Raw genomic sequence first — 22,213 nt, 5'->3', positions numbered from 1 at the left:
CCTCCAAATCCACCTTCGGTCACCAGGCCTCCTCTCTGTCCTACACCCCACAGAGAAGCCTTATGCGTCCAAAGGAAAGAAACTGAAGTTTTCAGCCGATGTTGCTCTAAGTCTGAATACAAGAGAAATAAATGTTCTGCATCTAAATCGTGCGTCTGGAAGGGAAATGGCTTTATGTCCCCTGGCACTGAGGATTTCTCTTCCGTCTTCCTGCCATTACCGTCACGCTGTGCTGTTCTCCTACCAGTTTTCAACAAACAGGCTAAACAGTTGCATGGTATGAGTGTCACAGCCACTAGGATCTCCCCGCAAACACGTGGCAAGGGGAGATCCCCACCTCTGGAGGAGAGGTGGGAGGGAAGGGGTGGCAAGGGGGTGACTAGGCAGTCACTCAGGGGCTCTGTGAGGTAGTTACATAGCACTGCTGGTTCCCAGTTTGGCAGAAGGTATGTCTGGAGTGGGAGGAGGGGAAGGCACCCTTGAGAGCTAACTGAGGCCCCTCCTCACTGCCAGTCTGCCAGGCCTGAAGGGAATTCACGTGCTATCTCTGCAGTGGGGGCAGGGGACAAAGAGCAATCCCACGTGGAGGAGCCCCAAACTTCCCCTCCATCCCCAAAGTGCAACCAGGAGCCATCAGACCCCTTTCTCAGCTCCCTACCCCTTGGCACATATGGCTGCCACACCCCCCAGGAGCCCCGGAAAGGGTGGGTCCTGGCTTTAGCTCACACTAAACCAGGAGCCCTCTCTTTTCCAGCCAGCCAGGTCTATGTCGAAAGATGGCTATTGCTTTGATTCAGAACCGGCCTCTCTCAGCCTCGTCCGTCTTTGGCACAGAGGAAAATGGACACAAAGAATCAACTGGAGTGTCCCATCCAGTGTTCTCTGAGTTTTACCTGGGGTCTTTCTGCCAACAGTGAGGCATAACCGAGAGAGGAGCTCCCAGCGCCTCCAGAAGTGGGGCGCTCAGGGGAAGGAAGGACTGAGAAGGAGGGACTGGGAGGAGGGGAGGAAAGGGCAGGTGATAAGACTCCCTGTCCTTAAACATGGCTCTCTACCACCCAGGCCTCTCACCGGAGCCGAGTCCACAACCCAAACTGCAGAAGGCAACCAGGGCCTCGTGGGGATTAAAGCCACTGGGGTGTAACTGTCAGATGCAGCTTCAAAGTCAGCGAATCAAACCATTCTGGTTTCTTATGTGTTCCACAGAATTAAAAAATATATCCTAAAGAGATGGTCCTTTCTTAAAAATATATATGCAGCACACACACACACATATATATCTTTGAGCACAGAAGTTGCTTTCTCTCAGATCATACAAATCTCCCAAGTGCTTTTTCACGCTAGCGTGTCATCTCACCAAGGATGGGGAAGTGAGGGTGACGGCAGGAGGACAAGGGACTGCCCCAAGACCCAAACTCGGGGTCCAAGGCGGACCCGCCGAGACAAGTCCTTTATCCCGCTAAACCTTCACCACATTCCTTTTGCTTTCTGATCGAGTAACTTTCATAATTTTCCTGCTAGGCAAGTATCAGCCATGAGTGAGCTGTGCCTAATCCTAGAAAGATTTGACAGTCCCTTGTACACTTCCTGGTCTCTCCTGGGAGCTGACTCAGCCAAAGGAAAACGGACCGGGCTTCCGGTGCAAAGGGAGCAGGATTCCAAGGAAACTGAACATTGCAACAATCACATTTCAGGTACTGCGGGATTTTTTTTTTTCCCCGATGGTTGTTTGAACCAGATATCAAAGCATGCTTGCGGCTGGAAATTCACCTTACATCACTAAATGGCCGATGTCTGAATGTCATCTGCTTCATTTTGGGATAAAGTATATAGAGCCAGAGATGGAAGTTGGGAGACCCTTTATTGTGGTTAGGACAGGTGGGAAGCTTAATTACTAATGGCCTGATAGTATCCCTAAATGCTTTCCTACTTCTTCCTCTCTTTGGAGTAGACAGTTCTGGGGGCTCTAAAGGAATGTCACAGTGAGAAAGTGGTTAAGACGTGAATGAGGTCACCACCTGACCCCAAACACGTTCCCATATCCCCTGCCCCTCCTTGCCACTCACACCCTAAGTAAAGAATTTCCTAAGATTGGATCCATCAGATCAATCTAAAGAAAGGGGGCCGGAGAGGAGCAGTTCTCCGAGAATCTGCTCGCCTCCTGGTCTGTTGCAGCAGACACGAGAGTGGACTGAAATGAGACAACAACAAAAATGACAAGCATCGCAATGGCAGACCAGGTGGACCTCTCGGAGGGTTAGCGGGTAGCTTTCTCTTCCACCAACAGAATCTTGGCTCCCTAGTTTAGACAGAGAAATATAAATTTTTAAAGGGTATATCTTTTTAAAAGTTTTATTTCTCTCCTCGATAAAACGGAGGCAATATTTTTAAAAATATCTCAACAGCACCACTGGTGGGAAAGACAGGCCGGGATGCCCTTTAACCAAAGGGGGAGAGAGGGGGCCCCGGGGAGAGTGGTTTGGCCATGGGCGGCCCACAGCCTGGCCAGGCTGAAGTCGCAGACCAGCGCCTCAGGCTGGGTCCCCCAGCTCGGGCCTTCCCTGCCGCCCGGCCGCCTCTCCTCCGGGGCCTGTTCTCCAGAGAGTTCCTAAAGGGTTGCACTGGCTCATGTTGTAAGAAATTAAGAAATTACGAAACATAACTTTCTCATTTTTTTTCCTTTTCATTAAAAAAATAAAATATTCAAGACTATCAGCTTCTCTTTTTGCTTTTCTTTTTTATATAAAATATCAGCAAGCCGCAAAAAAAAAAAAAAAAATTTTTTTTTAAAGATTTAAAAAAAAAAGGTGGGGGGAACAAAAAGGAAAGTAATTGCTGAGGTAACTTCATACCTTGAGGTAGTTCACTTGCGCACAGCATTACCTGACTGACTCCGCCCACATGTCATGGTTGTCTGGTTGTTACCGTTGTCGTTGCAATGTCGGAAGGAGGGGACTCCACCCGCGTGCAGAGGCGTCCTCCCTCCCAGCACACTCGATAGCACTGTCCACGGCAGCTGAAGCGCGCCACCTGGCTACTCTGCGTTGACAGTAAGTGTATCAGGAGAAGAGAAGAGGCCTAACCCCGGCTCGCTGATGGCTGCCGTCTGTCTTCCGTAAGGGCTGACCTTCAAACGGGATCTTACCGAGGCCGGTAAATTAATAAATTAAGTTTGTGTACCCCTTTGTGCATACTCTGCTGCTGGCAGTTTGAATCGTTTTTTTGGGGCACGCCTTGCACCATGCCAACGACTCCCGGAGGCAGACGCCATCAGCCGAGGACTCCTCTAAGATACAGACGGAAGGCAGATCGTCTCCGACTTACTGACTAGTCATTACACAGGCCAGGTGACGAGCTTCAGCGTCACTGGGAGATCGGGGTTGGGTTCCGCATCCGCCGCCACCAAAAGAACAGTGCCGTGGGGGGGAGCGCCCGCAGCCCCTGCCTCTGGGAACCAGCCCGCACGGGGGCACGGGGGCCGGGTGAGGGCACAGTGGCAGCCTTTGGGGCCACTCAAGTCCTCCATGGAACTGAGACTTTATCAAGGGGAGTAGTGTCCCCTTCCCAGTGCTCATATCCAATCATTAAAATAGACTTTAAAAAAATATAAAATCTGCCTGAGAATGATGGGAATCAGGGACGGTACAGTGGTCAGCCCCTATCCCGCTGAGCATTCAGCACCACCCACGGGCACCTAGCACGGTGTGCGGCCTGGATGGTGACAGGGACGTGAACGGGGCAGGCAATCGTGGTGGGGAAGCCCCAGCAGAGTGGGGGAACTTTTAATTGTGCCAATTTTTCCAAGATGGTGATCTGGAATAGGTCAGCCACGAGGGCACTCCTTTTAAACGTGGATTACTAGATTTCAATCATCTTTCTCCCCCTCTCCCCCATTCTTTACTCCTGGCTGCTCCTGTTGATTGGTCAGGGAGGGACTGGAACGAAATGACGGATGCTGAAGAGTCAACAATGCAAGCTAAGCGATGCACTGGTTCCCCCTTTATAGTCAAGATAAAACAATGACTATAGGAAGAGGCTGTGTCCAGGAGTGAGAATGGAGGGATCTTAACCAATAAACCAAGCAGGAGAAGACTGGAAGGATTTTAGGGTCAAGAAGCAAACCGTCCTTTGAGGCTGATTAAAACACCCCTCTGCATGTTTTAAAAACCTGAAGGAAATTTTATTTCTCTTCCCACTGGGATCTCGCCCACCTGAAGAACTTAAAAACAATCCACGTTTAAAAGCACCCTGAGCTAGAATTTCCATGGTGACGCCCTGAGGGGTGGGCACAGTTGGGCCAATTGGTTGGGCGTTTGGGGCAGAGAGATCAGGGTTCCTCACTGGAACATCTTTCTCAAACAAGTGGGCAAACCTGATCGATATCCCGGCCCAAGAGCCCCTGATTCCCACTCATTCTCAGGTCTGCTGGGGAGAACGCGCTCTCGGTCTCAGCCCGTCGTCCTCGAGTCGATGTGAGGAGAAGGGGCTGGTCACTTCCTCCGTGCCTGGGCCTGGTTACTCTGTCCCTTTTGGTGCAGCTGTTTAACTTGAGCCAGGATGTCTCGGATCTTCCTCTGAGCCATCTGAAAAATGACCAGGCGAGAAGGAAGGAGTGAGGACCTCCAATGGCAAGGAAGGGGACAACCTTACACAGGGAGGGAGGTCACAGGCACTAGGCACCAACAACAAACAAGACCCACAGGACTTAAAAGAGGAAGATTGAGGATTGACGTGACCCAAGCTTCTCTGCCCCGGAGTGGCCCCTGAGCACCCACTGGATAACAGAGTCAGGGGTGGACAGTGATCAGAGGGGGGAAGGAATAATATAAACTTATTCACAATCTAAGACTTAACGAAGTTGTCACATTTCTGAACCCAAAGTGGAACTCCTCCAGTTTCCAGAGTATGTGTTGGTCAAAGGATCATCAACTTGTGGCCTTGTCACAAACCACAGCTCCACCACACATGTGAACACCCCCAGGAAAGGGGTGAAATGCCCGGAGATGGATCAACTAAAAAGCAGTGGAATAACCACTGTGACAATGGTTAAAATACCAGAGCATCGGTATTTTAACTTTCTTTCTTAAGACGTTTCTTCCCTAAAAACAAAGTTTTATAAAGAAAAACAACTGCAGAATGACATTCACTTGACAGAAACGTCCCAGATTGTCTCCTCTCCATGAACAGGAGTGAGTGAAAAAATAACTTCTTTCCTAATCCAATACAAAAAGCGGTGAGAAAAGGACTCAAGTTAAAAACAGGAAAGATCATTAACACATAATGTGTAATATATAAAGTTATATAACATATACTCATTTGAGACATTTCAAAGTTGTCCAACTGCTTTTCCTAGGGACTCTCTCCGCAGGAATCAAGCCCATCCACATCCTACTGCCGCCCCTGACAGGAAGAACGAGTCAGCCCAGAGGCAGGCAGAGCCCGCGGGACTTGTCAGGTCACGCTGGGCAACCTCTGGAGTCCTGCTTCCTGGGCGGGAAGAACGAGCCAGCCCAGAGGCAGGCAGAGCCCGCGGGACTTGTCAGGTCACGCTGGGCAACCTCTGGAGTCCTGCTTCCTGGGCTCCTGACACCACCCTGTGGTGGAGGGGCACCACATATACCTGGCTGGCATAGAAATGCCCGATGATCTTAACGATGACCTGGTCGTTCTCATCAGGTGTCTGATCCCTTGGCACCACCACTTCAGCTGCTGTCAAATTCTGTAACTCGTTCACCTGGGGGTGTGGAGGCAGAGAGAAGCTCAAGCTGCTATCAAGAAAGCGTGGGCAGACTTGGAGGGCAAGAGGCTGGGGACTAGCACATGGAAACTGGGAGTCAGAAGCTGGAGTTTAGGGAGCAAAATCAAGGAAATGGGCAGACTGGGAGTCTGAAGGTTGAGCAGGGCAGAAGAGCAGGGGTCACAGCAAAGCTGCTGGGTTTATGGACTGAGGTCCAAAACTTTCTATCTATCTATTTATTTATTTTTTAAGTGAGAGGCGGGGAGGCATAGAAACAGATGCCCTGACCAGGATCTACCTGGCAAGCCCCCTACAGGGTCATGCTCTGCCAATCTGGGGCCAGTGCTCTGTTGATTGGCAACCAAGCTATTTCAGCACCTGAGGCAAGGCCATCCTCAGTGCCTGGGGCCAACTTGCTAGAACCATTCGTGCCATGGTTGCGGGAGAAGAGAGAGAGACGGGGGGAGGGGGGGTGGAGAAGCAGATGGTTGCTTCTCCTGTGTGCCCTGGCCAGGACTTCCACATGCCAGGCCGATGCTCTACCACTGTGCCAACCGGCCAAGGTCTCCATAACTTTCAAAGTGGCCCTCATAACTCACCGTTTTGCCACCTTTGCCAATCACCCGGCCGGCTGCCGACGCTGGCACTCGAATATGTGTTTCCAGCTTTACTTCCTCCTTGGGACCAAAGAAATTCTCCTCCTTGAGTTTTCCATAAATTCTTCCCTGAGCCTGAGAAAAGGAGGTCATTGTTAGTCTTGGGCCATACTTACATGACCAAACACAAAGCGCAGCCCGAAGCTCCACCCCACCCAGGCTGGCTTAACCATCAGGCCAGGTAATAGGAGAAAGGTCCACAGCACCAACAGGTCAGTGTCCCTTCTGCTTATCGCCGCTGGAGAACCAGGGTAGAGTAGCTGCATACAAACTTCCTAGGGCAGCTACTTTCAACACTTTTCATCTCGCAGAACACAGAAACTAATTACTAAAATTCCACGGCACACCAAAAAATGTATTTTTTTGCTGATTCTCCCCCCAAAAAGGTATAATTTTTACTCATTCACACCGGACAGTTGTTGCTGTCCTGGCGTCATTTTATTAGTTGACATTCTAAGGAAAAAGAGATCAGCACTTCTGACTGAATAGTCAGGTATTGCATGTTTTAAAAATTCTTAAGTCACACCAGCTGAAAAAACCACTGTCCTACAGGAACATGTCCAGTTTGGAAAGACAGACTAAAAACTAGACCCGTGGAGGTCTGGGATGTCTTTATTTGAACAAGACAATGGCTGGCAATTCAGGTCCGAGTGGCAGCTGACCGAGTCACTCAGAGGACAGGCTATCAGACACCCCACACAGCCTGGAAGACTGTCCCCGTCTCCCATCCCTGTCAGGCTAAATTAACAACCAGCTCCTTGGCTGTCTGGCCAAAGGTTTGAAAACCCCAAGGACGTCACAGAGACATAAAGGAGAGAAAAGAATTTGACTTCAAAGGCCTTCCGTAGTAACTAAGGCAGAATGTAAGAAGCCCCCAGACTTCCTTCTTGCCTTCTCATGTGCCGGTGGTTGATGTTCAAGAGTAACGAGGGAAGTACAAATCAATAGAAATGGAAGTTTGATGCCAGTTTGAAAGCAGCCTCTGCCAATATCCTATATATCCAGAAGGGAAGCTTGAAAATGTAACATGGATTTGCACAAAAACCCCACCCGGGTCCATTCCAGTGTGTCCAACCTAGGAAAACAATAAAGATCAGAACCTTGAATTGGGCCTCTGGGGGTCCAGTGATGATGACCATACGAACTTTGGAGTCAGGAGTTTCAGGAGGAGCAATCTGCAAAGCAAACAGATGGTCAGAGAGGCGCCCGTCACCTCCTAAGGACATGGCAAAGAAGAAAAGCCCGAACCCCAAGATCGTTGCCCCTGCATCAAAATTGTTTTAATGGCACGAGTGGGTTTACCACGTCCCTCCTCCCACCCAATCTACTGGGAGGTTACAGTGGAGTCGAGCCAAGGGGCGGGGCACAGATGAGATGGCCAATGAGGGGAGGGCTGGGGCTGCAGTTCTCGGGGAGCACAATCACTGCTCTTCACCCAAACTTTTAAGATCACTGTGACAAATGCATTTAGACTAATGAAATTTAACGCCTTTGTTTTACTGTGACAGTCTCCCCCTTCGCCACCCTGGCCAGGGAAGGGAAAAAGTCCGCCAACATTTACTGAGCAGCCCCTGGCCACCAGGCCCGGACCCAGCCAGGGGCTTCAGCGGCACTAGCGCTATGAGGACTACTCCACTGAAGATGAAACCAAAACTCGGGTCACACAGCCTGGGAATAAGGACTTGACCCCACATCAGTCTGTGGCAGGACCGCCTCCCTCCTCGCCTGCAAACTGGAAGGATTTCTGGGGAGAGCCCAGCAAAGTCAAAAGCTAAGGGGACTGTGACGTCACAGGGACAAGGCCCCAACACCAGCCAGACAGGGCACCTGGTGACGGAAGCAGAGCCCTCGCACACTGGGGACCAGGGAAAAGACAGAGCGGATCACCTTGATGGAGGCACTGGCGAAACGGGAGAGCTGTTTGATGTGCTGCCCCTTCTTGCCGATGATGGCACCCACCGCCTGGGCGGGAATGAACACCTGCACCATCTCCTGCTCCGGAGCCTGCTGCCAAGACAGGGCATGTCGTAACCACAGGCCGAGGGCCACCACCCAGAAGCCCCTCCACATCCCATTATAATCCTCAAGGAGAAAGGGGTTTAAGGCACCCAGCGGCCAACCTGGGCTACAGCTTCTAGCTCTTCTTATGCCCAGCACGGATAAAGAGGAGAAGCTGGGTAAGAGAAAGAGGAGGGGAGAGGGAAGAGTGCTGCCAGCACCCTGGGCAGCGTCTGAGATTGCCCTCCATGGACTCAAGGTTCGCAGCTGTCAGAGGCTGGGAATCATGTAGGAAGAGCAGCCTCAGATCTCCCTCTCTCTCCCTACAAATCCCCAAGCATCGGGCTCCCACAGCGAGTTGGACCCTTTAAGGGAGGCCACAGACGGGCCCCAGGGGCTCCCCATAAGAAGACTTTGCACCTACCATAAAGGAGCTGTAAGGAGCAGCTCCGGTGACACTGCTGGGAGGTGGCGGGACTGCGCTGGACGAGGCTGGGAAAAGGCCTACAGCGGCCAAGTTCAGGCCAGGAATGAGATGAGACTGCAGCTGTGGAGGGAAGGTGAGGTCAGCTCACACTGAGAGGGCCTGCCAGTCCCTTGTGTGTGGCTCTGGCTGAACAGGAGGGCAAGTACCCCCCCCCCCGAGGCAACAGACCAAGAACAAGAACTACATGCTTTCACACGAACACCTGCCTGCCCTCTTGGCTTTCACACACACTCACATATACTAAGGGTGGGGAGTTGTGAGTGAGAAGGTACTCTCACTGGACTGAGGACCAGCGACTCTACTCAGTTTTATTCCGTCAGAAGTCCACCCTCTCTGGCCCACTCCACTCTGAGATGGACGACAAACTCAGCCCTGTACTGTAACATGCCTACGTGAGGAGAGGCAGGGACAGATGTCCGTTTCACTTCTGGGCGTCACTTTTCTGGTCACCTACCCTAATCCTCGCTCTCCTCTGAAAACCAGATGAAAAGGATGGACCCTCTACCCACTGGGGTATACACAAACAGAAATTTTACACATAATTATAGAAGGATCACCGACCTCAATGCCCAAGATTAAAACTCCCACCCTAGGAATCAAATAAAGAACCTCTATTAATTAATTAACTTTAAAAGCCTTTTCCTGGCCCTGGCCAGTTGGCTCAGCAGTACAGCATCAGCCAGGCGTGTGTATGTCCCAGGTTCCATTCCTGGTCAGGGTATGCAGAAGAAGTAACCATCTGGCTTCTCCACCCCTTCCCCTCTCCCTTTTTTCTCTCTGTCTCTCTCTTCCCCACCGGCAGCCATGGCTCAAATGGAGCAAGTTGTCCCTAGGCACTGAGGATGGCTCCATGGCCTCGCCTTAGGCACTAAAATAGCTCAGTTGCCAAGCAACGGCCACAGATGGGCAGAGCATCACCCCATAGAGGGCTTACCGGGCGGATCCCAGTCAGGGAGCATGCAGGAGTCTGTCTCTCTGCCTCCTTCCTTCTCACTTAAGGAAAAGTAAAAATAGGCCCTGGCCGGTTGGCTCAGTGGTAGAGCATCAGCCTGGCATGTGAATGAACCAGGTTTGATCCCAGGCAGGGTACACAGGAGAAGCGCCTGCCTGCTTCTCCACTCTTCCCCCTCTCCTTCCTCTCTATCTCTTCCCCTCCTGCAGTCAAGGCTCCACTGAGGCAAAGTTGGCCCGGGCACTGAGGATGACTCCATGGCCTCTGCCTCAGGTGCTAGAATGGCTCTGGTTGCAATGGAGCAACACCCCAGATGGACAGAGCATCACCCCCTAGTGGTCGTGTGTGATGGAACTGGGTCAGGCACATGCGGGTGTATGTCTCTCTGCCTCCCCGCTTCTCCCTTCAGAAAAATACAAAAAAAATAAAAATAAGCTAATTAATTAATTAAAAGCCTTTTGCTGATAAATTGAGGTCCACAAGCAAAGCAAATGCTCCAAGGCCACACAGCACTGGCACGCCCGCCCACTAGGAAGACCTTCAGGCTTGGAGAAGGGCAGGCAGAGGCATCAGGCACTCACACTCATGGCAGCCACATCATTCTCATAGGCCTCTCGAACTTTCTTCATGATCTCCTGCTCAGCCCTGCAGCAGTTCTCGATGGCCCCCTTCACGGTGATGGTCCTCTCGGGGTTATAGAGGGTGAGGTCCTGCAGCCTGGGGGAGAGCAAGACAGCGTCCTCACAGGACACGCCCTGGGCCCTGGCCAGAGACAAGGCTCAGCTCCATTTCTCCAGGCTATTCAACTTTTAACTAGCTCTGTCCCCGGCCTTCGCTCTGTAATGAGGGCAGAGTGAGGCACAGGGAGATGAGCTACCCAACCAAAACCCCTCTGCTTGTGAGGAATCCAATCACAGCCAGTCATCACCAGGAAACCAAAACTTTTTTCTTCTTACAGCTTTTTTTACTCTTTTACAAATTAAAGGAAGTCAATGAAGAGCAGTGAGAAGTCCACAGCAAGGGCATCCCCGGTGGTTCAAGGCCATCCGTTTCCTGTGCCTTCTGGAGCAGAGCAGAACTTTGCCCACCTGCGCATCTCTGATCAAATGAGGACACACGGTGCTCACGGAGGAGCCGACCCACCCCCTTCACTCCAGTTCTTCACGGAGAGGCAGGCTACTGCCTACACTGTCCTCAGAAAATCCTAGATCTGTCCCCCTCTCACAGCCTGACGGCCGGGCATGAAGCCCCAAAGTCCTGGCTCCCAGCTGCGCCTCTTCCCTCGCGACGTCAGAGCACAGGTCAGAGCACAGGAGGAGCGACAGAGCGAGCAGAGGACTGAGGCGGCAGCACCCGCACCACAGCCCCCAGCCCGCACAGTAGTGGGGACGGGAGAGCTCCAGCCCTTACAGAAATAGATGCTCCTCCCACCTCTGATTCATCTTCGCGAGGCAGAAACTGCGTCTACCTCAAGGGGCAAGTACACCGCTCACAAAACTTAGGGGATATTTTATAGCTTCATATTCATTTTGAAATATCCCCTCATTTTTGTGCGCAGTATCTTAAGGATCAATAGCGAAATCTGGCCAACCCTGGACCCCCGGCCCTTACTCATGAAGAAGGAAAGGAGAGAGCCCGAGAGCCTTACGAGGAGATGGTGATTTTCGTCTCCGTGTCCTGCTCCACCTTCTTCAGGTTGCGCCCCTCCTTGCCAATGAGACGCCCCACGAAGTTATTGTGGGCCAGGATCTTCAGGGGGACCTCGTCGGCCCTGAGGAAGACAGGGGAAGAAGTGAGGGTCAGCGCTCCTGAAATGGTGGGTCGTGGAGGCCCAGCTACCATGCCACCCCAGGGAGGTTGTCAGGACAGACCACTGGACAAAATTACACTTTATAGAAGAATACTAAAACCAGCAGGTCAGAGGCTGCTTAGAGACACGGACATAAGGTGGTAAGGATAGTTGCCCAAGGGCACAAAAATTATGCAGGTGATGGGTATGTTCACTATCTAGTTTGTGGTGATAGTTTTACAGGTACACGCATATTAAAATAATCATCCAACTGGACACTTTAAAATAGCCACATTAGAATTCTCTGCAGCTATATATAAAAAAAAGTTGAGTCAGTAAATACTGATGCATGAAAATGAAAATGTATACTATAAAAGAATGTTCATTATGACCCTGTTTATGCTAAGACACACACATTTACATACATGTGTGCACATGCATACATATGCTTCTGAGGGCAAAGAATTTCTAGACGCGTATACAGTCTAAGATGGTACACGAGGGGTTACTTGTAGACAAGAGGATTTCACGTCTCAGTTTATAACCTTTTGTACAATTCTGGTTGTGTCTCCTATCCCTGCATCTTTTTTTTTAAAAAAAGATTTTATTTATTGATTTTAGAAAGGGGAGAGAGAAAGGAGGGGAGGAGCGGAAACATCAACTCAAGTTGCTTCCCCTGTATGCTTTGACTAGGCGTGTCTAGGGATTTGAACCAGTGACCTCAGCCTTCCAGGTCGACGCTTTATCCACCGCGCTACCACAGGCTAGGCTATGTCTGCATTCTTGTTAGTAAAAAGCGCGTGCTGGATTCAGGAAGGGGGCAGTTTCCACCCTCAGGGAAGCTGCAGCCTTACGTTTTGGTGTCCTTCGCCTCCTTATGCATGATCTCCAAGATCATCTTGCAGGCGGAGGAGCAGCCCTCCGGGGTCGAGTGGACACTGATGGCCTTCTCCGCAGCGCCAGCGTTCTCCTTCCTGTGCACGTCTATCCTGGGGGCCACAAGGACAAGGAGGGTGAGTTACTTGTCCCTGGGGGAACCAGGTCTTTCTGGGACTTCCCCAACCTCTCCTCAACCAAAGGCAGGAGCTGCTCTTCTTGGAGTGTGGCCAATGAAAGGCAGAAGTGGGCGGCGCAGAGAAAAGGGCCAGGGACACAGGACCAGCCTGTTGCCCTGGATCCTGTCTTAATCACACAACTCTGTGGATTCTAGACTTCCCCCCTGAAACAACTATAAAGGGGACACCTACTGCCCCACATTAAAAGTATAGTCAACAATAAAGAATGTATTATGAATAAGGACATAATGTGACCTGTTCTTTCCCAGAGTACACTGATCAGCTGTAAAGAATATAGAAGAGGAGGTGATTGTGGTGGAATGGGAGATGGAACAGACTTTTGACCTCTCACCGAGAGCCCACACTTTGGCCAGCCTGATCAGCCCTTACTGACACCAATGAGTGGTGCTGAGATTACAGAACATTGAAAAATGGCTGACTCACCAAGACTAGTTTGCTTGCCGAGACTTTCTCTGAAAACTTAGAGCCTTTCTTATTAACAACAGTGCAAGGCCCAGCAACTGCCCCGACATGATGAACTCCACGCCCATTCCACCTCCCCACCTGCCCCTGCATACCTAGGAGGCTGGGATTAAAAGCAGGGACTCCTGAACGGAAAAGAAGGAACATATTCCAGGCAACGTTTCCTACTGACACCCCTCAGTGTGCTTCCAGGGGGCACCCCCCTCCAGGTACCAACCCCTATTTCCTGGTACCCATCTCAGCCCCCAACAGCCAAGACTCACTTGGACTGGGTCTGTTTTGTGATATTGCGGATGGTGGCACCCTCCTTGCCAATGATGGCGCCCACATACTGGGTGGGCACCAGAAGGCGCAGGGGGATATCGACTTGCTGCTGCTTGGCCGGGGCTCCCGCTGCCACAGGTGAGCCCTGTCGAGGCTGACCCCGAGAACCAAAGCCGCCTCGGCGCCCGTTCTCAGGACCCTGTGCTATCTGGTCATCGGGAATATAGGACACCTTCAAGGCATGGTTCTCCAGCTGGTGGCCATTCAGCTTCATGATGGCTCTGGGGACAGAGAGAATCTACTGGTCACTCCAACCCGTGCCAACAAAACAAAATGCCCTCCAAGGGGAAAGCACTCTACTGGATCACAGCACAGAACACACTTAAGAAAGAGTCTGACCACCTGCCCACAACTCCCACCTCCACCTTAAAGAACCTTCCACAATCTAAATGGCATAAAACATCAAAAGGAAACATGGCCCTGGCCAGTTTGCTCAATGGATAGAGCATCAGCCCGGTGTACAGAGATCCTGGGTTCGAGCCCCAGTCAGTGCACACAGGAGAAGCAACCACATGCTTCTCTTCTCCCTCCTTCTCCTCCTCCTGTCTCTCTCTTCCCCTCTCGCAATCAGTGGCTTGACTAGTTCGAGCATCAGCCTGGGGCGCTGAGGAGAGCTCAGCTGATTTGAGCATTGACCCCAGATAGGGGTTGCCGGGGGGATCCCAATCAGGGCACATGTGGGAATCTGTCTCAGTATCTCACCTCCTCTCAAGTTAAAAAAAAAAAAAGGGAGGGTAGGAAAAGAAACATAAATTAGTTATTCCCACTTAATTTTGGGATTAACTTGTCAATTTCACCAAAAACACCTACTATGTGAGTCACATGAAGATTGCGTATCATTCATAAGGAACTCCTTTTTATATCTATTGAGTCTGGCACCTTCTATGTTTAAAGAAATTACATAGAAAATAGCTAAGAGCTGGAGACTGAGTGGCTTGCTTACCACATGGAAGTGGGAGTTTGAGTCTATCTGGGGTGGCCACACAACGGCTGAGTAACACCAAAGGAAGGGCCAAGTCCCAACCACCCCCAAACCTGTCACTAGCTAGAAATGTAAACAAGGCCACAACCGGGGAAGAGAGCAAGTGTTGACATGATCTTTAAAGCTAAGCTAAACACCACAGATTGGCCACAAGGGGCAGTAAGAGCTTCCAGAAAACTCTGAGCCCACAAGACATTTAAAGTAAAATGGGATCTGAGGAAGCCACAGGACCTTACAGTGTGGCCTAAGTTGGAGGAAATACAAAGGATAGAGTCAGCATGATGACGCAGAAAAGCCATCAACAGTAAACATAGCAAAAGGCCTGTATGTAACATAGTTGATACAGGCATTAGGGTAAATGTGTAACATCTACATTCCATCAGTACCAGTGAGTGAGAAGTGTTAACTGCTTAACCAAAGGGATAATGAGCTCTACAATGTGGGTATAAAAGGGCTGAAAGGCCTCTAGCAGCATAAACTGGGCTCATGGCATTCACTGCAATAAAATGTCTGCTCCACCACATCCTAAGGTTAATGCATCTTTTCAAAATAAATGCATATAGCAGTTGCAGTTCCTCCTCACTATCACTAGATGGCGCTATCAACACAGCAAAGCCCTGAAGTTCTCACCTTCCCTCCCTTTGGGTCCCTCCCTTTCAAACTATTTACTGTCAATCTTCATAAGTTACTGAACCTTTCAGATTCCTGAACCAATAACCCAGCAACACTCCCACAAAACCCCTTCCAGCCCACTCACTGCCTGGTCTGTTCCCGGTTGGAATAGGTGACATTCACCACTGCCGTCTCACTCTCCGTGTTCACTGAGGGAGCAAAACAGAGGCCAGGGTTAGAACAATGAAATCTGGAGATGACACCAAGGAATCCTGCCTGCTAAAAGCCCGTTCTTACATACTGTGAGGTACAGGCATGTAACAGATCACTTGCAGCTTATGAAATACTTGTATAACAAGGCAAAACAGTCCCCCTTCAGGCCTAGAAAATTTAAATTCACTTTCTTGCACTGTCTTTTCTATGTCTTCCTTTGATTTCCCTTCCCAGCCTCCAAGAGAGCTGAGTATACAAAAGGATGCAGTCAATATATCAGCAATGAGGCAGCAGGTCAGAAGCCCAGGAGTGTGCACACGCCCACACCCAGCCAGAGAGATACATTTACCCTTGGAAAGTTAAACTAGTTAAAAATCAACACAAGCTGAGATTAACAATTTATAGAAGTAAACATCCCAAGAACTGGTCTGTACAGATATGGTTGCGGCAATCTGGGGAATACCCAAATCCATTTTAGAGACCTAACCATCCCCAGGAATACACAGATCAAATGTACGTGTATCGCGACCCAGCTAAATAGGTTGACGGGAGTGGCTGCCGCAGTGTCTAGAGAGGGGATGAAAATGTCTGCATCTTTTCCAGGGGAAAGGATTTCCTGAGCACTCCCAAGTATCCTGATGGTGGAAATGCCTGCAGACAGGGCACCATAAACTCAGGACACCTCCCACTAATCCCATCACACTGTCATAAGCAGCCCTTTGACTTTCATTTGATTACCATATATTTCCTACAGGGAGGAACAATGGGTTGGACGTTAGAATTTTAGCCAATCTGGGTAGATATTTCTCATTTTAAATTAATAAAATTAACCTCTGTCATATGCACCACTGTCCTCTGATTCTGGGTTCCCCTGAGCTTGATCAACCCTGGGGTGGAAGACACAGACAGAAGTCAAGCCTCTGCCCCTAAAACACCGAGAAAAGGCAGTTCTGGCCACAAAACCTGAAGCAGACCACTCAACCCTTTTGGCCTTCATCACTAGAGCTCTCCCACCTCAGTGCTGAGGAAGATTCTGCAGGAATAATTTTCTAGTTGATGAAAATTCAGCACTGAAAGAAACCACTGACTGCATGAAACTTACATTCTAGCAGGGAGACAAAAATAAATCAATTCTAGCCTGACCAGGCAATGGTGCAGTGGATGGAGCATTGGACTGAGATGCAGAGGACCCAGGTTCAAGACCCCCGAGGTCGCCCACTTGAGCACGGGCTCACCTGGTTTGAGCAAAGCTCACCAGCTTGGACCCAAGGTCGCTGGCTTGAGCAAGGGGTTACTCAGTCTGCTAAAGGCCGAGGTCAAGGCACATATGAGAAAGCAATCAATGAACTAAGGTGTCGCAACGAAAACTAATGATTGATGCTTCTCATCTCTTTCCGTTCCTGTCGGTCTGTGACTATCTATCCCTCTCTGACTATCTCTGAAAAATAAATAAAAAATAAAAAAATAAACCAATTCTAAAGAAACTTAGCTTAAAAAGTGACATTTGAACAGACCTTGGGACTCTCTTGTTCAACAACTTGAAGAGTTTCCCATTATGGGCCCTGGCAGGTTAGCTCAGTCAGTTTAGAGCACTGACCAGAAACACCAAGATTGGGGGTTTGAGCCCTGGTCAGGGCACATATGGAAAGTGACCAATGAATGCACAGCTAGGTGGAGCTCCAAATGAAATGTTTCTCTCTCAATCCTTGTCTCTCCTTTCCTCTCCCTTAAAGCCAATCAATTAAAAAATGTTTCTCATTCTGCTCTCTCCAGGTAACAGGTATCCCTCCAGACACGACGCTGGAGCTCCCTGATAGGTCCTGGAGAGACGTAACACCAGTGCTGACTCCTGCTAGGCCTCCCAACGAGACTCAGCATACGTTCCTAAGCCACTGCTCAATCTTACTGCTTGTTCAACAGCAACTCAGTCATCAGTCTAAGCTGTGAACAGTACTGGGCAATGGTTATCAGTGCGTCAACTGTGTCCTGGCATTTATGACGATAAAAGGCAAGCTGTAGGATTGGAGCAGGAGAACCTGTTTGAATGATTCAGCACTGTACCTTCAAGTAGGCACATATTTTAATCATTTATGATTTATAGCCTGCCCTTTCCATGAAAAATTTAGAGATGAATATTTAAATCTTGACTGTGTGATTATCTAGGTTTCTCACAGGATCTACAAACTCAAACTGTATCATGTCTACCTAATGATCAAGCTCTCTACCTTATATCCAACCTAAACTACTCTATTTGATTTTAGTACATTTTCTATGAAAATAATTTGTAATCTCTTTATAAGAAATCTTTTTTTGGCCCTGGCCGGTTGGCTCAGCGGTAGAGCGTTGGCCTGGCGTGCGGGGGACCCGGGTTCGATTCCCAGCCAGGGCACACAGGAGAAGCGCCCATTTGCTTCTCCACCCCCCCCCTCCTTTCCTCTCTGTCTCTCTCTTCCCCTCCCGCAGCCAAGGCTCCATTGGAGCAAAGATGGCCCGGGCACTGGGGATGGCTCCTTGGCCTCTGCCCCAGGCGCTAGAGTGGCTCTGGTCGCGGCAGAGCAACGCCCCGGAGGGGCAGAGCATCGCCCCCTGGTGGGCAGAGCGTCACCCCTGGTGGGCGTGCCAGGTGGATCCCGGTCGGGCACATGCGGGAGTCTGTCTCACTGTCTCTCCCCATTTCCAGCTTCAAAAAAATACAAAAAAAAAAAGAAGAAATCTTTTTTTAAAAAACTTCATTTATTCATTTTAGAGAGGAGAGGGGGAGAGAAGAAGAGAGAGAGAAAGAGAAAGAAAGGAAGAGGAGGGAGGGAGGGAGGGAGGGAAAGAGAGAGAGAAAGAGAGAGAGAAGGAAGGAAGGAAGGAAGGAAGGAAGGAAGGAAGGAAGGAAGGAAGGAAGGAAGGAAGGAAAGAAAGAAAGAAAGAAAGAAAGAAAGAAAGAAAGAAAGAAAGAAAGAAAGAAAGAAAGAAAGAAAGAAAGAGAAAGAAAGAGAGAAAGAGAGAGAGAAAGAAAGATAGATCAACTCCCATAATGTGCCTTGACCAGGGAAGCCCGGGATTTCGAACCAGCGACCTCAGAGTTCCAGGTCAACACTTTATCCACTGCATCACCACAGGTCAGGCAATATTTGTAATCTTAAGCAACGAAGAGACCTTAAAAATCATAGCAAATTTTTTATGATTTAGAATTCTTTATTTCTCCTGCCGTAGGCCCACTCTTGATTTTGCCTGCAATCAACATGTAATGAAATAATAAATCCTCTGCTTTTTTTCCCATTGACCAGACATGTAGCTGACATAAAAAATGAGACAGACAGCCCCTGGCCGGTTGGCTCAGTGGTAGAGAGTCGGCCTGGCGTGCAGGAGTCCCGGGTTCGATTCCCGGCCAGGGCACACAGGAGAGGCGCCCATCTATCTGCCTCTCCGCCCCTCCCCCTCTCCTTCCTCTGTCTCTCTCTTCCCCTCCCACAGCCAAGGCTCCACTGGAGCAAGGTTGGCCCGGGCGCTGAGGATGGCTCTGTGGCCTTTGCCTCAGGCGCTAGAATGGCTCTGGTTGCAACAGAGGGACGCCCAGATGGGCAGAGCATCGCCGCCTGGTGGGCATGCCGGGTGGATCCCGGTAGGGCACTCCAGAAAAATACAAAAACAAAAAACAAACAAACAAAAAACGAGACAACCAGTTGATTATCCCAGCCAAACACAAAGAATTGAATGCTTTTAAAGTAAAAGGGTTGCAGACTTACCCAGGATTAATGCACAATTTTTATTCTTAAAACTATTTCTAAAATCTTAAGATCCCTGGCCTGGTAGTTCAGTTGTTTTGAGTGTCTTTCTGATACACCAAGGTTGTGAGTTCAATCCTGGGTCAAGGCACACACAAGAATCAACCAATGGCCTGACCAGGCGGTGGTGCAATGGATAGAGCGTCGGACTGGGATGCAGAGGACCCAGGTTTGAGAACCCCGAGGTCGCCAGCTTGAGCGTGGGCTCATCTGGTTTGAGCAAAAAGCCCACCAACTTGAACCCAAGGTCGCTGGCTCCAGCAAGGGGTTATTCAGTCTGCTGAAGGCCAGTGGTCAAGGCACATATGAGAAAGCAATCAATGAACAACTAAGGTGTTGCAACGCGCAATGAAAAACTAATGATTGATCCTTCTCATCTCTCTCTGTTCCTGTCTGTCCCTGTCTATCCCTCTCTCTGACTCACTCTGTCTCTGTAAAAAATAAATAAATATTTTTTTAAATGTGTATTATAAGAAAAAAAATCAACCAATGAATGCATAAATAAATGGAACAAATACAAATCAATGTTTTTTTCTCTCTCTCTCTAAAAACTAATCAATAAAAAATTTTAATAAGTAAAAATTTTGCCCTCGCTGGTTGGCTCAGTGGTAGAACGTCAGCATGGCCTATGGAAGTCCCGGGTTCAATTTCCGGCCAGGGTACACAGGATTAGTGCCCATCAGCTTCTCCACTCTTTCCCCTTCTTTATCTCTCTCTTCCCATCCCACAGCCAAAGCTCCATTGGAGCAGAGTTGGCCCGGGCTCTGAGGATGGCTCCATGGTCTCTGCCTCAGGTGCCAGAATGGCTCGGGTCACAACAGAGCAACACCCCAGATGGGCAGAGCATCGCCCCCTGGTGGGCATGCAAGTGGATCCCGGTCGGGCGCATGCAGGAGTCTGCCTCCCCAGTTCTAACTTCGGTAAAATACAAATAATAATAATAATAATAATAATAAAAAATAAAAGTTTTAAGATTTCTACATTGGCTGACCCCTAAGCAGCCTGGGGACCCTACGTCAATGAGTGATTCTGTTCATGTCTCTCACTGAAGAGAGAAACCTGCTCCCAGATAAGCAGAAGAGCAGAACAACCAAGTTGAGACCACACATCCAGGCCCCTAGTCCACTGTGTCTCCCTCTACACCACAGTCTGTCTGTCTTCTTTTGGTAAGTCAGGTAGATTTGTTCATGGAAAATGAGAGAGCGCTGATCCCCAAAGTCCTCCATCCCCCGTTCTACACACTCTTACCTTGTTCACAGTTTTCTACTGTTCCGTACTGAGCGAGCAGGCTGTCCAGGACCTAGGAGCATGGGAAAGGAGGAAGGCTGCTCTGAGCATCCCAGGCACTAGCACGAGGTTGGCCACTGGAGAGCCCTCATCCTAAAGCACTGGGGCACAGGCAGAGACTGCGTGGGGACTGAGCATCATTACCTGCTCAGTTTCTCCTTCTGGGGTACTAACGCTGGTGGTGACGGGGGGGGGGGGGGGGGGGGGGGGGTCTTTGTAGAAATGTACTTGCACTCAAAGAGGGATTTAAGGGCCTTTTTAAGCAGCAGACCAGGGACCCTAAATCAGCTTCTGCCATCACTAAGTTTAAGGTTCACGGGGACACCCTTCCACTGTCTTCACTAGAAGGACAAAAGTTCAAAAGACTAACCAACACTGGTAGTCTTAGGTTAAGGGTGAGACCCAACCAACTTCCCTTCAGCACTCCTGGCCTAGCCCCAACCGAACACCAAAAACCTCCCCAGTCATCTCTGCCAAACTCCGGCTGACCCAGACGTCCAACCCAATCTCCACTACCCCACGCCACTGAGAGTTACCCCAATCACTTACTTCCCATCGAAGCTGGGGCGGAATATTTCGGATCTGAATTTTCCGACTCCTGAAATTAGAGGAAACATGGCAGGGTTAGTGACGGCTCTGAATGCTTTAGAGGACTGTTACTTTGCAGTTTTGAATCCTCGTCCCAGTCTATCTCCTGACCTTCTACTCAACATCAAAGTTTTAAAAGTCTAAAAATGATAAACTTTGGGAACAGGGATTTGGCATAGGGGGGTGCGCCTCACTTTTAGAGAGCAAAATTTTTATCAGTGATACCAGATAGGAAAACACAAATCAGATGCCCTAAGCACTGCGGTAACATTATCCCCTAAAAAATCACATCTGCTTTGTTGGTCTCTCTACTCGGGTTTCCCACTAGAGAAACTTTTATTCAGTAACCATCTATTACCGTCCACTGTGTTTCAGGCACTAGAAACACAAAGCTATATAAGACACTCATTAACCTGATACCTATTTAATTAGTGCCTACTTCATGCTGGACTTTTGTTCTAGATGCTGGGGACGCAGCCACAAACAAAGCAGGTGAAGCGCCTGGCCTCAAGGTGCCTGGTTTATTAGGGGAGCCGTGTATGCAAACAAACAGCAGCCGGATAATAGCGGGGCAGGTGAAGCGCTTTGTGCAGGTATGAATTTAAAGCTGGGCTCCACTTGTTAGCACTGATCTTTCAAAAGATTACTTAACTCCTTTGAAGCTTTGTTTCCGCCTTTATAAAACAGGGATAATACCTATTCAAGGGGTGGTATATAAGGTAATGTTAGATAATATTATAAACAGCTTAGCAAAGGGCTTAGAGTAAGTACTTCGAGTGTAATAACAGGCGCATGTGTGAATACTAAGGTGGGAGTGTGAACACACACACAACCTAGCATTCTGACCACCACCTTCCTTCCCAACTCCCACTCAACTACGTTTTCTCCTTCCCGTCTTCCAAGTGCCTCTTAAAAAGATCAATCTCCCTGAGGAAATTTTCCCTGAGGTTCAAGGTTGACTCCCAGGGAAGTTGGTTGCCATCCAAATCGATGCCTTAATCCCTGGGCTTAGACCATTTTAATTAACTTGTCTCTATCAGTCAATTGTCATTAGTCTTTGCCTATCCCCGATGACAAAATCTTAGTTCAGGGACACAATCCAATGAAATTCTAGTGGTATGAGGAAAAACTGGACTAGGAAGCAAGAAAGTCCAGTTCTAGCCCTCACACTGCCCCGATTGGGGGCTGGTCTGAGCAGGCCACCTTCTTGTGACAACTCACTGGCCAAGCGGGAGAGCACAGCATCCTCCTTTCTGAGAGACTGCCCGTAAGAC

General features: G+C 49.5%; 1 protein-coding gene across 2 annotated transcripts in view; it reads right to left on the bottom strand.

The window, feature by feature from the left end:
- Positions 1-4,490: 4,490 nt before the first annotated feature.
- Positions 4,491-22,213, bottom strand: part of IGF2BP1 (insulin like growth factor 2 mRNA binding protein 1) — a 42,676-nt gene continuing 24,953 nt past the window's right edge. The window contains exons 3-15 of one of the 2 annotated variants that reach the window (XM_066255501.1): positions 20,901-20,949; positions 20,313-20,364; positions 15,221-15,284; positions 13,421-13,702; positions 12,474-12,608; positions 11,479-11,601; positions 10,412-10,547; positions 8,816-8,938; positions 8,281-8,400; positions 7,494-7,568; positions 6,337-6,468; positions 5,621-5,734; positions 4,491-4,583 (exon numbers count right to left, since the gene is read on the bottom strand). In XM_066255501.1, coding sequence (XP_066111598.1) covers positions 4,491-4,583; positions 5,621-5,734; positions 6,337-6,468; positions 7,494-7,568; positions 8,281-8,400; positions 8,816-8,938; positions 10,412-10,547; positions 11,479-11,601; positions 12,474-12,608; positions 13,421-13,702; positions 15,221-15,284; positions 20,313-20,364; positions 20,901-20,949 — 1,498 coding nt within the window. The remainder of the gene's footprint in view (positions 4,584-5,620; positions 5,735-6,336; positions 6,469-7,493; positions 7,569-8,280; positions 8,401-8,815; positions 8,939-10,411; positions 10,548-11,478; positions 11,602-12,473; positions 12,609-13,420; positions 13,703-15,220; positions 15,285-20,312; positions 20,365-20,900; positions 20,950-22,213) is intronic. The other variant, XM_066255502.1, reaches the window with a different exon arrangement.

Source organism: Saccopteryx bilineata, chromosome 2 (genome assembly GCF_036850765.1).
Source record: "Saccopteryx bilineata isolate mSacBil1 chromosome 2, mSacBil1_pri_phased_curated, whole genome shotgun sequence".
Taxonomy (NCBI): domain Eukaryota; kingdom Metazoa; phylum Chordata; class Mammalia; order Chiroptera; family Emballonuridae; genus Saccopteryx; species Saccopteryx bilineata.
This window is presented reverse-complemented; position numbering and strand designations above follow the sequence as displayed.